At 40.2% G+C, this 12,524-nt stretch overlaps 2 protein-coding genes across 2 annotated transcripts in view; both read left to right on the plus strand.

Annotated features, from left to right (window-relative positions):
- Nucleotides 1-217: 217 nt before the first annotated feature.
- Nucleotides 218-2,068, plus strand: LOC117505437 (dynein regulatory complex protein 1-like). The gene has a single exon (XM_034165080.1). It carries the CDS (start codon nucleotides 218-220, stop codon nucleotides 2,066-2,068), a length of 1,851 nt encoding a protein of 616 aa, XP_034020971.1.
- A 5,338-nt stretch (nucleotides 2,069-7,406) lies between these two features.
- The window catches only part of trpc5a (transient receptor potential cation channel, subfamily C, member 5a), a 75,647-nt gene continuing 70,529 nt past the window's right edge, over nucleotides 7,407-12,524 (plus strand). The window contains exons 1-3 of the mRNA XM_034165081.1: nucleotides 7,407-7,445; nucleotides 9,388-9,490; nucleotides 9,817-10,067. Of these exons, the coding sequence (XP_034020972.1) occupies nucleotides 7,413-7,445; nucleotides 9,388-9,490; nucleotides 9,817-10,067 (387 nt within the window). The 5' untranslated portion in view covers nucleotides 7,407-7,412. The remainder of the gene's footprint in view (nucleotides 7,446-9,387; nucleotides 9,491-9,816; nucleotides 10,068-12,524) is intronic.

A 12,524-nucleotide genomic window follows, 5' to 3' on the forward strand; every position in this document is an offset into this window, starting at 1 on the left:
GACGCCACAAAAGGTATCGTGCTTTTTATGACACCTGAACCCATAAATTGCTTTTAATGAAGTCTAATGAGTGAATATTCCACACTGTGTTTGTAGCTTTTCTGTATCTGGTGGCACCAACTGTCCAACTTCGACTGTTAGTAACTAACTGATCAACACTCCACAACAGAGGACGAACTTGTGGTTTTGTGAGAGAGTCTGCACAGTGAATGAAAGGATGGAGTCAGACTTTTCAAGTAAAAAGAGGGAGGTTGGAGCAAAGATCATGGAGGAGGTCAGAAAAGGCCAGCATCAGGTAGAAGAAACTGAAGCAAGGATGTTGGGATTTTACGGAGATTTGATGAAGTCGGTCGCTGACATACAAGCTGAGGCTGATACTAAAGAGTCTTCAAGAAGGGTGAAGCTGCAGGAGACAGACAGACTGAGATCAGAGTGGTTGGAGAAGGAACAAAAGTCTTGTCAGGAGAAATATGAGGATATTCTCAAAGGATGGTCGATGGCTAAGCAGAAGATGACCCATCAGGAGGTGCAGGAAGCCCTGAAACGCCAGCAGCTATTGTGCGCTGAACTCATACAGGAGAAAAAAAAAGTCATCAGTCACCTGCAACAAATGCTGCAGGATGCAGATCATTTCTTTGTCAAAGACTTGAAGAATCAAGCAGAAGAAGTGGACATGATGACTAGGAAAATCAAAGATAAGAGCCAAACCCTGACAGAAGCCTACAGAGAGGAGCTGGGTCAGCTGGAAAGAGTTTATCAGAAGGAATATAACGTCATGGTTTTGAGAGACAGGTCAGAGTGGGATGAATACATGAAGAAGCTTCAGGATATGGAGCTAACAAACCTCAAACAGAGACGGGAGAAAGTGCAGGAGTATGAAAGGTCCCTCAATGAATTGCAAGTGGAGAATGATGAAAAACACAACATCCAGGTGAGGGAGATCCAGCAAAGTAAACTTCAACCGATGAAGGTCCACAGTGCAGTGACAGAGACCAGAACCAAGCTCATCAATCACAAAAAACAAGAACAGGACATCCAGCTGACCCAGATGAAGAACAGAATTGAGAATTTACAGGTTAAACTGAGAAGCCTGAGAGTGAAATATTACAAACTGGTGAAACAGGGAAATAAGCAGCAACAGTGTTTGAGTGCAGACTTAAAACATACCAACCAGCAGCGTCACCACTTCCAGAAAAAAGTCAAGCACTTTGGCTCTGTGGAAGCCAAGAGACTGAAGGATATGAGGCTGATGATTGAGGGCGATGTGTTACAACTAGCAGACAGAACGTTGGACATTAACTTTCAAATAAGCAAACATCTGTTAGGTTTATCCTGGGAGCAAAGTTGCATGGTTCCTGTAGATGCTTCTGGTCTAATCCAGCCTCAGAAACACACCCAAGTGTTCCCAGAACATACCGTCACCCAGTTGTTCCAAAGAGAGATTGACATCTCTGTTGGGTCTAAGGTGGAGATGGCACAAAGTCAGACTGTAGTTAAGACAACAGGTGCAAATAAACTCTCTGAAAAGACTGTGGATCAGTTGCTGGAGCTGCTGTCCAATGAGGCAGACTTCCTGGCTGGAGAAGACCTGATGCTACCTTCTCTCCAGGATGAGGCTGAGCAGACTCTCATGAAGCTGGGGTCCATCTTTTTTGCTTTAGGCATTAAGGATGTCAGCGATGTGCAGAGGTTAACAGAGTTTTTATTGAGGTACGCACACCAGCAAGGGGAGAAACATGACTTGGACAAAACAAAGGGAGGTGAATCCAGCTCTGGTCCTGATCTGACCTGTGACCCCATCCATCCTAACTGGGTCTTACCTGCACTCAAACTTTTCATTGAGCCACAGAGACTGGCCCCCGAGCCCCAAGCCTGCAACACTTATGATGAAGCCCACTGGCAGAGTCTGGCCAGTGTTATTCCTGAGGACAAGCTGGAGCTGTGGGATGCAGCGGAGAAGATCCTCAAGAAGAACCATAAGGTCTTGGCAGACACGTCCAAAGACATCGCTGAGATACAAAGACTGCAGAAGCAGAACACAGAGCTCCGGATGCTTCTTCACCAATAGCTCACCTTGCAAACCAGTCCAGTAACAGATTAGTTAGGGTTAGTTGAAAGGGTTAGTTGAAGTTTTTCTTCAAAAGTTGTGGAATTTTAGCATTTCAGGGCAAATAAAAGTGTTGAGTCACCTTAACATGTTTCCTGGTGATGCATTCAATGCAACAGTTTCACTGTAATCACCTTGGACATAAAGTGAAATTTGAAACCAGTTAAAATTCAATTTAAAACATTTAAAACCAATTAAATAATGTTTTAAAGGTTTTAATTGCTGGATTTATAGATCTAGAACTTCACTCAAAAGCAACTTGACTTCTTGTTTAGTCTTCACCACCCACCCAAGTGACTACATCAGTTAAAAAAAAAATCTTGAATTTTTTTTAAATAGTTGACTAATCAACTAATAAATTCACCTCCAAACTGGTCTAGTTTTTCCAGCTCACTAAAGCTCAGCTGTCAAAATCCCAACTCTGAATTCATTCACTACAGAAATAAAGTGACAAAGTGCTGCATGTTATGAAAGGTCGGGGAGCAACACAACGCTGAGGTCCCGTTGTGTTGGACAGTCTCTTCTTCTGAAGAGCAAAAAGTAAGTCCCTTCGGCTGCTCCCTTGTTTGCACTTGGGGTCGCCACAGCAAATCCAAGGTGGATCTGCATGTTGAATTGGCACAAGTTATCATCGGGAAAACAGTTCTCTTACAGTGACTTTTGGAGATGACTTTCAGTGCTGTGATGTCTATAAATAACATCTGTAACCCCTGGTAGTGTTTGTACATCAAAGCCTTGTGGAAGCTGTCATTGCCGTAATTCTTCTGTCAGCTGTTGATAAAGGGGCCACGGAGAGCTGAGACAGTTTCTCTCCTTTTACAAAGTCTGAAATGACAAAGTGGTCTTGGAAAAAACCATTTGTGTCCCTGATAGGCCAATAAACGTCTGACCGCAACACTCTGCTGTGTGTCAGCAGTGAGTGATGCACTGTCGACTGGTTGCATCGTGCACTTGGTGACTCCAAGGTTCCGTTTTTGGAGATGGGAGCGGAGGCTAATCTGTTCATTATTCATGGGTGTTTTGTAGACATATCATGAAACTGGTGTCAAGGTTTGCAGCAAGTGAAAGGTGTTGAGACATTTTCCGGTGAGGAATCTGATCTGCACTTACAGGAGAATTGGCTGGCAAAAAAAGACATAATGCTGGAAGTTGCTGTGCCAACCAGATTAACACCGATGTGAATAATGCCTCATTATCACCTATTGTAGCTGCCATGTGTAAAGAATGTTCATTGACTGCTGTGCGTCATGCACAAAAGTTTCAGCCAGACTTTAAGATTGACCTACCAACGCTGATCACTTGCAGTACTTTTTCAGGTAAGTTAAAGACTGTTTGTCTGACTTTAACTATCATGCACTCTACCTGAGTGCTGTGATACATTTGGTGTGACTTTTCTTTTTCTATTATAAGATCTGAAGTTTGCAGTTCTCAGAAACTCAATGACTGGACATAAAGGAGGCGAGAAAGGAAGGATGCTTTTCATAACTGTGTTAGAGTCACAGGCGTCTGTGGTTGTGATGGGAGAAACTGCGTAGTTGTCTGTTCCATCACCAGTACCACAGCTTCACAGTGGAATGGCACTGGGAAGGATTTCACGTCTTCTTTTCCAGAAAATCCTTCTGTTCACTGGGATTGGACAGCAAAAATGTAGATAAGGGTGAGTGAGTGAGTCCGTTCCAGCCATCTTATGTAGATGATAACTCAAAAGCAATAAAAGCTATGATCTTATAACGCACCATATTAAAAAGACCACGTAAGGAGAATAGATAAAATGTGTGGCCAGAGATGGTACCAAAACCTTTTGTGGAAATTAGCAATTGCTAACTTGGAAAGCTGCTTCAAAACATTTTGAATACTTCTTCTGATGGTTAACTGGCAGAATGCAACTGACATTAGCTGTATACTGCCACCTGCTGTACATATACTGTGTAGCGTGACTTAGCAGAGAATAAATTTATTTAAATAAAGACTCAATTTAGATGTTTCCTATTAACCCAGAATCTTGAAGGAAGTTGAGCAGTGACATCGTATTATCCCTTTCCATTCCTTCTTATCCTGGGATATCTTCCAGTCTACGTTTTGGACTCGTGCCAAGTCCGGTCAAATAAATATTTGATACACTGTTGATTTTGCATGTTTTCCCACCTACAAATAATGGAGAGGTCTGTCATTTTTATTGTAGGTACACTGCAGGTGTGAGAGACAGAAACTTAAAAAAAGAAAACAAAACAGAAAATCACATATGATTTTTAAATAATTAATTTGTATTTTATTGCATGAAATAAGTATTTGATCACCTACCAACCAGCAAGAATTTTGTCTCTCACAGACCTGTTAGCTTTTTTCCTATTCTGCACTCTTTACTTGTATTAATTGCACCAGTTTGAACCAGAAACACACAGCCAGGACAACTAAGGAGAGGCTCCGTAAGAAGACCAAAATCCCTACTGCAGTGTCCGAACTTGATCAAGAACTACAGGAAACATCTGACCTCTGCAACAACAGACAAAGGTTTTTGTACCAAATATTAAGGTCTGTTTTTGTATTGTATCAAATACATATTTCATGCAATAAAATGCAAATTAATTATTTAAAAATCAATGTGATTTTCTGGATTTTTTTTTTTTTACATTCTGTCTCTCACAGTTGAAGTCTACTTATGAAAAAAATTACAGACCTCTCCATTCTTTGTAGGTGGGAATATTTGCAAACTCAACAGTGGATTAAATACTTATTTTCCCCAATGTATGCTGTTTTTGTCAGATTTTTTGCAGTTTGAGTATATCATTTAATCATCAAAGTAATCTAAAGATTAATCAATAACAGCTTCTTCTGCTCACCTTAACCATTTGGTTACAGTTGTCAGGTAAAGTAAATGTGTTTCGTTTCAGTTTTTTTTTTTCTTCACCAATTCACCGGGCAAGCTCTCCAAAAATATCTTCAGTGCTCCATCAGCGTTTTCTGTCCTTTCTGCTGGTGTCTTTTGGACCAGTTAAAGTCCTGCTGAGATGCAGACTTGTACGATCACAGTGATGATAGATTCAATTTAACGTGTCAGACTGAGCCGTGACCCTTATCTCCTTCATTTACATATCTGTCAGCATCAATGTTCTCTAATCCGTGTTGATTGTGTATTCCAAGTGCTGACTCAAAGCTGAGTTTTAACACTTTGACTTTCCCTCTGATGCTCTTTTTTTCCTGTAACAGTTTAAAATACCAAAGCAAGTTCTGCTTTGACCTTTTCCAACAGCTTGCAAATTAGAGGCGAGAAACAGCAAAGCCTCCTGTCGTCAGTATATCACTGCAGAAATTACCGGATTGTGTCTGTATAATGTGGCTAGAAATATGTTTGCACTTTCCTCACGTGGGCATTGAAATAGTTTAAGACAATTTACAGTAAATGAAGACAACGATGGGAGCATTATCTTTAAGGTTTAAGGTTTTATTTACACTGTGCAATAAAATAAATCAGAATGCATTGTTTGTTTTAAATGCCAAAATACATAAATGCGTTTACAGTGCAAAAAAAAAAGAATTGTGATAAAACTCACAGTTATGTAAATAAGCACAACTTTGAAACGTTCTGCACAAAGTATCGCTTCATGGAGGTTATTTGCATTAACCAGACAACAGTCTGTTAATCCTGTGGGATAAGGCTTCTGTCTGTTTCTTGGACTTGAGCGTATGTGGATTTACTAAATTCCTGCTGTCTGTTCCTGTGTCACTTCACTGTCAAGCTAGAGGTTTTACAGCTCAGTTTCACAAAATACTGTTGAACTGGTTTGTAAAGCGAAGAGTCAGAGTGTTGATGGAACACTGGCACGTAGCGTGTTTCTCAGCTGATCGTAATTCAAACATACCGTCGGCACTGAACATTATGAGCATCTGTGTAATGCCTAAATAGATCCTTGCCATTTGATTGGTGGTTTGTATGTCACATGATATGAATTATTCAGCCCATTTGCCATTTGGTTCCATTTACTCTGCAATTTTGGTTTGTTCTATTTAATGTGCAAATTTGGTTCTATTTGGTGTGCAATATTGGTTCTATACATTTTGTGCTATTGCATGCCGCAACCACCATTTTCTTTCAACTTATTACGCATTTTAATTGAACTGTTCAAATTTTCAAATTTACAAATTTTATTTAAAAATATTTCAAAGAAAGACATTTCATTTACATTTCAGAAAGTATGCATTTGAGGAAGCTTTGAAATTTGTAAAAAGGATCTCCCAAGAAGCTACCTTAGCTTATAAAAGGAGTCCTAAGCACAAGATATATTACAATACAAAAGTAAAAAAAAAAAAAAAAATCACTTACACTAGCAGCGACGGCGATAAAAACACGCCATCAGCTTATGGACTACATCGTCAGAACTGATTTTGAACTATCTGACTGTGTTTGCAAGTTGACTGAGAACAATTTTGGATTGTATTGGACTGCTATTTAAAATTTGTGTTGGACTGTTTGGAACCTCTTGACCTCAAAAGAACAGTGACACACATCAAAATGTAAGTCCCTTTTCTCTTGTTTATAAATTAATAAAATCTCAAATGACAAGGATCTATTTTAGCTGTTATATTAAACAAATAATGAAAGCGGAAAGAATATTTCATGAGGTGAAATGGTTATTCTTTTTAATGTTTTGACTTTACACAGTTTTAATGTGCATTTTCTCTTTAGTTGAGTCTGTTCTTACTTGTTCTATGGTTTAGTGGTTTAGGGGTACAAGTCTTAAAAATAGGAATAAATTGGACAAAATTGTTCAGCTGTGCCTGAAAGATTCTGGGACTACATGTCATGATTTGAAGCACCTGTATAAAAGTAAGACCGTGTGTAATTCTTAAGTAATCTTTTTGGACCATCTGCATCCATTACATGCTGAGTTTGAGATACTGCTATGGGGGGCAGTAAATTGCTATTTTTATGATTTGTGGTGGCAGTGTGTATAAGATGAACTGTGCATAACGTATTGTACTTGTTATTTATTGTACTAATTTTTATTTATGCTGCACACTACCTGTAAAACAAATTTCCCCTTTGGGATATGAAAGTTTACGCTACACTCGCCTTGATTCTACCTTAGCGTCCAAGCTGATGGATGGCACTGTGATCCACTACGTCATCATAAGTTGACTGCCAACGAGGCGACTGGTCAAAAAATAAAATAACATAAAATTTTGTTGCTAAACTGCTGGTGTGATGGATGCCTGTGTTAATATTACTGATGACTTTGAGATGTTTATGTTTATAATCACTATTAATCAACTTATTGTCTTTCTCTCTCTTTCCCAGACTGGCCAAATGAATCCCATGACTCAGCTGTACTACAAGAAGGTGAGTCCAGCACACGGACACACTTTGAACACTGATATTAAAGTGTAGGTGACACCAAAAAATGTGCACAAACAATCACTAAAAATGATGAAATGTTGATATTTAAAAAAATCCTGAACAATAAAAGTCAATGATAAGTGCGCAGGTGAAAGATAAACAACAACTATCTGAAGCCTGCGCTTCATTTCAGCCTTCATCCGGGGCCATATTGTTGCTACGTCATCACCTGAGCAGGATCTGCTGATTCAAGCCCAAATCAATTATAAACACAATGGAGGTCTAGCTTATTTTTTTACTTTTTTTTTCTAGTTTGGAGCTTTTTTTTTAAGTCCAGTCTGAAGGTGATTCTGAAGCAGTTGTGGGGCACAGCCTTATGGTTTTGAGCCTTATTTAGATGACAAGATGAGGGAGAATAACCTTGGAAGAAAAACCTTCAGTCTGAAGACGATATTGGCAGAGTTCAAAACACAGAATGGTGATTATGAAATAAATAAATAATGCAGGCAATTTCGGCATTGAGGTTGAGGTGATAAACTTTTTTTCCCAGCTCCGTGGTCATAATCGAGTGATGACATTTTTTAAAGTTGGTTTTACTGTCCTTGACATCAGAAACATACATTTCAAATCTGAAAAATAACACAAGGGACACAAGGAAAATAAATCTTGTTTCCTTCTTGAATACGGTTAGTGTACTGTACATTAGTAGTGTGATAAACATGCGATTATTAAATATTAAAACCATTCACAGAAGGAGTAAATAATATAGTCTTATCTGTCTATTTCGGTGAGATCATCTTCAGTATGATGACAACTTTATCCACCTTTACAAAACAACATCTGAAAATAATTTAATTCTTTATGACCTGGCTGAAGAAAAGTCCATTTGTCACAAGTGTGGTGCCAGGTAACAGCGCCGGCTGTAATTGGTTAATTGCGTCTGATGGATCGAGTCTCTGCTGTGGACGAATCCTTTTCTTGTTCCACCACGGGCCGCTTTGCGCTGCAAGTTGAAAGACTCACACTCCCTTATCTGCTCATAATGTCTCAGACTACACGTGACGAAATTATCCCATGATCCACAAAACAGTAAAAGTAAATTAAAATAATGTGAAAATACTCAGTTTTACCTCCGTGTTGAGTGGAGAAGCCGGAGACATCGTGCGTGCGCACTCATCAATATAAGTGATCCATCTGCCAATCAAAAGGATTCTGCTAGCTGACACCAAAAACACCGTGCAGCTCTGACCTGAACCACAAACGGGTAGTCAGTAGCCTGTAAAAATCCTTAAATTAATTGGACTATTAAGATAATGGTTCCGGGACTGATGCCACTTCCTCCTTCTTAGCCAGTGTCAGGAATCACCCAGAACTTCCTGGTTTTTAGTGGCGCACAGTTCAAAATCCAAATATTTATCTCTTCAGTAACTGCGCACCAGGAAAGGATAAATTACAAACTGTCTTAAACACTCCAAAAAAAACATTACATATAGTCTCACCTACACTTTAAAATATCTTTACTGTTAAACTATCTTTTTAACAAGCAATGGCTCTGCAAAAATGTGTGTCACCACCTTTTAAATTTTGACCAGTTTTTAAAAAGATGTTTTTGTCTTACCTTCCAAAACAGGTAACTTTTCCAAGATGACTTTATCTTCCAAAAGATTTTGGTACTTTGAAAAGTTATCCTGAATTTTCAAAAATACCATTTTATATATATATATTTTTTATTTTTTGTACATTTTGCAATAAATAAAAAAATAAATAAATTCTCACCTTCAAAAATGTTTTGAGTTGAAAAAAAAAATCCACCTTCTGGTGTCATTGTTTTTGAAAAAATGTTATAAAAATGTTCTTGCATTCAAAAAGTCCTTGTTTTCCCAAAGAAGATGTTGCTTTTGAATATATATATATATATATTGTTGCTGTTGTTTGCATTGTTTAGGCGACATACTCGCCGTACCGCGATCGCATCCCGCTGCAGATTGTCCGGGCGGAGGTGGAGCTGTCAGCTGAGGAGAGGGCCTACCTCACCGCTGTGGAGAAAGGTACAAACATCTGCACATAATCAGTCGTCCATCCTGACAGACTTGTGTATTGTGCTGGTACACAGACATGTTCTCAGCACATGCTTTGGAGCTTTAACCTCACTTGAAGTAGCTCATGTTGACCTAAAACCTCAAGGGTCTCTTAAAATAAAGTCTCTACTTGTATCTGAAAAGTTACCCAATCTGGACTGGGTAACTTTTCAGATACAATTAGAGACAACAACAGTTTTCTGAAGTTGTAAATGAGGTTTGTTTTGTGAGTGATGTCATTTTGCGCTGTGCAAAATCAAATACACGCTGCAATGATCAGCTCCACCCTTGTCCAGGTGACTATGCAGGTGTCAAACATGCTCTGCGGGAGGCGGAGGTCTACTACAACATGGACGTGAACTGTTTGGATCCGCTAGGCCGCAGCGCGCTCCTCATTGCCATTGAAAACGAGAACCTGGAGATCATGGAGCTCCTGCTTGACCACGGCATCCACACAGGTGACGCACTGCTGTACGCCATCAGGAAGGAGGTGGTGGGAGCCGTGGAGCTCCTGCTGTCACACAGACGGCCCAGCGGAGAAAAACAGGTCAGTGTCAATGTACAGTCGTGTATGTACCAGGTATGGATGAAAAGTTTTGAGCCTGTGTATGAACGTGTGGTTCCACCTCTTCAGATGCCTAATTAGCATGTTTGTTTTCATTTGACAGAAGAGGATTGTTAAATTTTAAAGTTTTGAACTAAAAAAAATTTTTTTTTTTTTTTTTTACTCTAACTGTGAAATCACGTGTGCATAAGTATTCACAGCCTTTGGTCAATACTTTGTTGATGCACCTTTGGCAGTAATTACAGTCTCAAGTCTTCTTGAATATGATGTCACAAGCTTGGTGCACCTATCTTTGGGCAGTTTTGCCCATTACGTTTTTGCAGCACCTCTCAAGCTCCATCAGGTTGGATGGGGAGCGTCAGTGCACAGCCATTTTCAGATCTCTCCAGATGTTCAATCAGATTCATGTCTGGGCTGTGGTTGGACCACTCAAGGACATTCACAGAGTTGTCCTGAAGCCACTCCTTTGATATCTTGGCTGTGTGCTTAGGGTCATTGTCCTGCTGAAAGATCAACTGTCGCCCCAGTCTGAGGTCAAAAGCGCTCTGGAGCAGGTTTTCATCCAGGATGCCTCTGTACATTGCTGCATTAATCTTTTCCCTCAAACCTGACTAGCTGCCACCACCATGCTTCACTGTACGGATGGTGCCTGGTTTCCTCCAAACATGACACCTGACATTCACACCAAAGAGTTCAATCTTTGTCTCATCAGACCACAGAATTTTGTTTCTTATGGTCTGAGAGTCCTTCGGGTGCCTTTTGGCAAATTCCAGGTTGGCTGCCATGTGCCTTTTACTAAGGAGTGGCTTCTGTCTGTCCACTCTACCATACAGGCCTGATTGGTGGATTGCTGCAGCGATGGTTGTCCTTCTGGAAGGTTCTCCTCTCTCCACAGAGGAGAACCTTTTTATGCTGGAGCTGTGACCAAGAACCCGATCACTCAGTCAGAGCTTGGGTTCTTGGTTACCTCCCTGACTAAGGCCCTTTTCCCCCCGATAGCTCAGTTTAGATGGGTGGCCAGATCTAGGAAGACTCCTGGTGGATCTGAACTTCTTACATTTAGAAATGATGGAGGTCAGTGTGCTCATTGGAACCTTCAAAGTAGCAGAAATGTTTCTGTACCCTTCCCCAGATCTGTGCCTCAAGGCAATCCTGTCTTGGAGTTCTACAGACAATTCCTTTGACTTCATACCTGGTTTGTGCTCTGACATTCACTGTCAGCTGTGGGACCTTTTATGTAGACAGGTGTGTGTGCCTTTCCACATCATGTCCAATCAACTGAATTTACCCCAGGTGGACTTTATTTAAGCTGCAGAAACATCTCAAGTATAAGTGGAAACAGGATGCACCTGAACTCAATTTTGAGCTTCAGGGCAAAAGCTGTGAATACTTATGTACACATTATTTCTTAGTGTTTTTATTATTATTTTTAATAAATTTGCAAAAATCTAAAAAAAAAAAACTTTTTTCACATTGTCATTATGGGGTGTTGTGTATAGAATTTTTAGGAATAAAATGAATTTTATCCATTTTGGAATAAGGCTGTAACATAATAAAATGTGGAAAAGGTGAATAGCTGTGAATACTTCATGGATGCACACTATACACAGAAAATTAGAAGAAGAAGTAGGAATGTGCTTGCAATGGTGAAAATGTTGGTACTGCAATTCAAGAGAATGAGAAAAAGGCTGAAACTAACTCAAGGTCTGTGCGATCTTTAACTGACACCATCGAGGAAATCATCGATCGTGTTAGCCACATGGCGATGACCAGTAGAGGAATTACTCTTTGCTACATCACTACTGTTGCTGATGAAGCTCATGAGAGAGTTGGGAACACAGCGATAAAAGATCCAGCCGCTGCAGCACGGCTAGCAAAAATGTCTGTCTTATTGCTCCTGTGTGGAACAACTCATTCCAGAAAAGCCTCGTGTTTTCATCCAGCCCTCCTATGCTGCATCCAGATGCATTTATACATATCTGTGTGTGTATGTGTGTGTGTTTTTTTCCATTTGCAAGGTATAATGAGTAGTGCATACCATTCAGTGTAACGCTGCACGCCACATTCTGCTGAGAGCAGGAAAATTAACCCGCTGGATTTATAGACATGCTGTGAAATGGGATTTTAGAGCAGACAGCATATTTGTCTGCTTGCTGCATTTCTGTTTGTGTGAAGGAGAAAGAGAGAGCACAGAAGAACAGGTTGCACAGTTCACTTACAGTGTAGGTGTTCAGGCTGAGGAGATGAAAGAGACTCTTAAGGCAATGTGGATAATATGAGAGAGAGAGAGGCTGGGCAAGACCTGAGCTCTGGGGGGGAGACAGAGGGTGAGGAGGGGCGGAAACTGCGAGTACGTTGGAATAGAGAGGTGAGTCTGGCGCAAGAAGAACAGGAGATGTTCTCATACATCAATCCTGGACCGTTGTGAGCCTGTGAGGT

The sequence above is a fragment of the Thalassophryne amazonica genome, chromosome 23 (genome assembly GCF_902500255.1).
Source record: "Thalassophryne amazonica chromosome 23, fThaAma1.1, whole genome shotgun sequence".
In the NCBI taxonomy this organism is placed as follows: Eukaryota; Metazoa; Chordata; class Actinopteri; order Batrachoidiformes; family Batrachoididae; genus Thalassophryne; species Thalassophryne amazonica.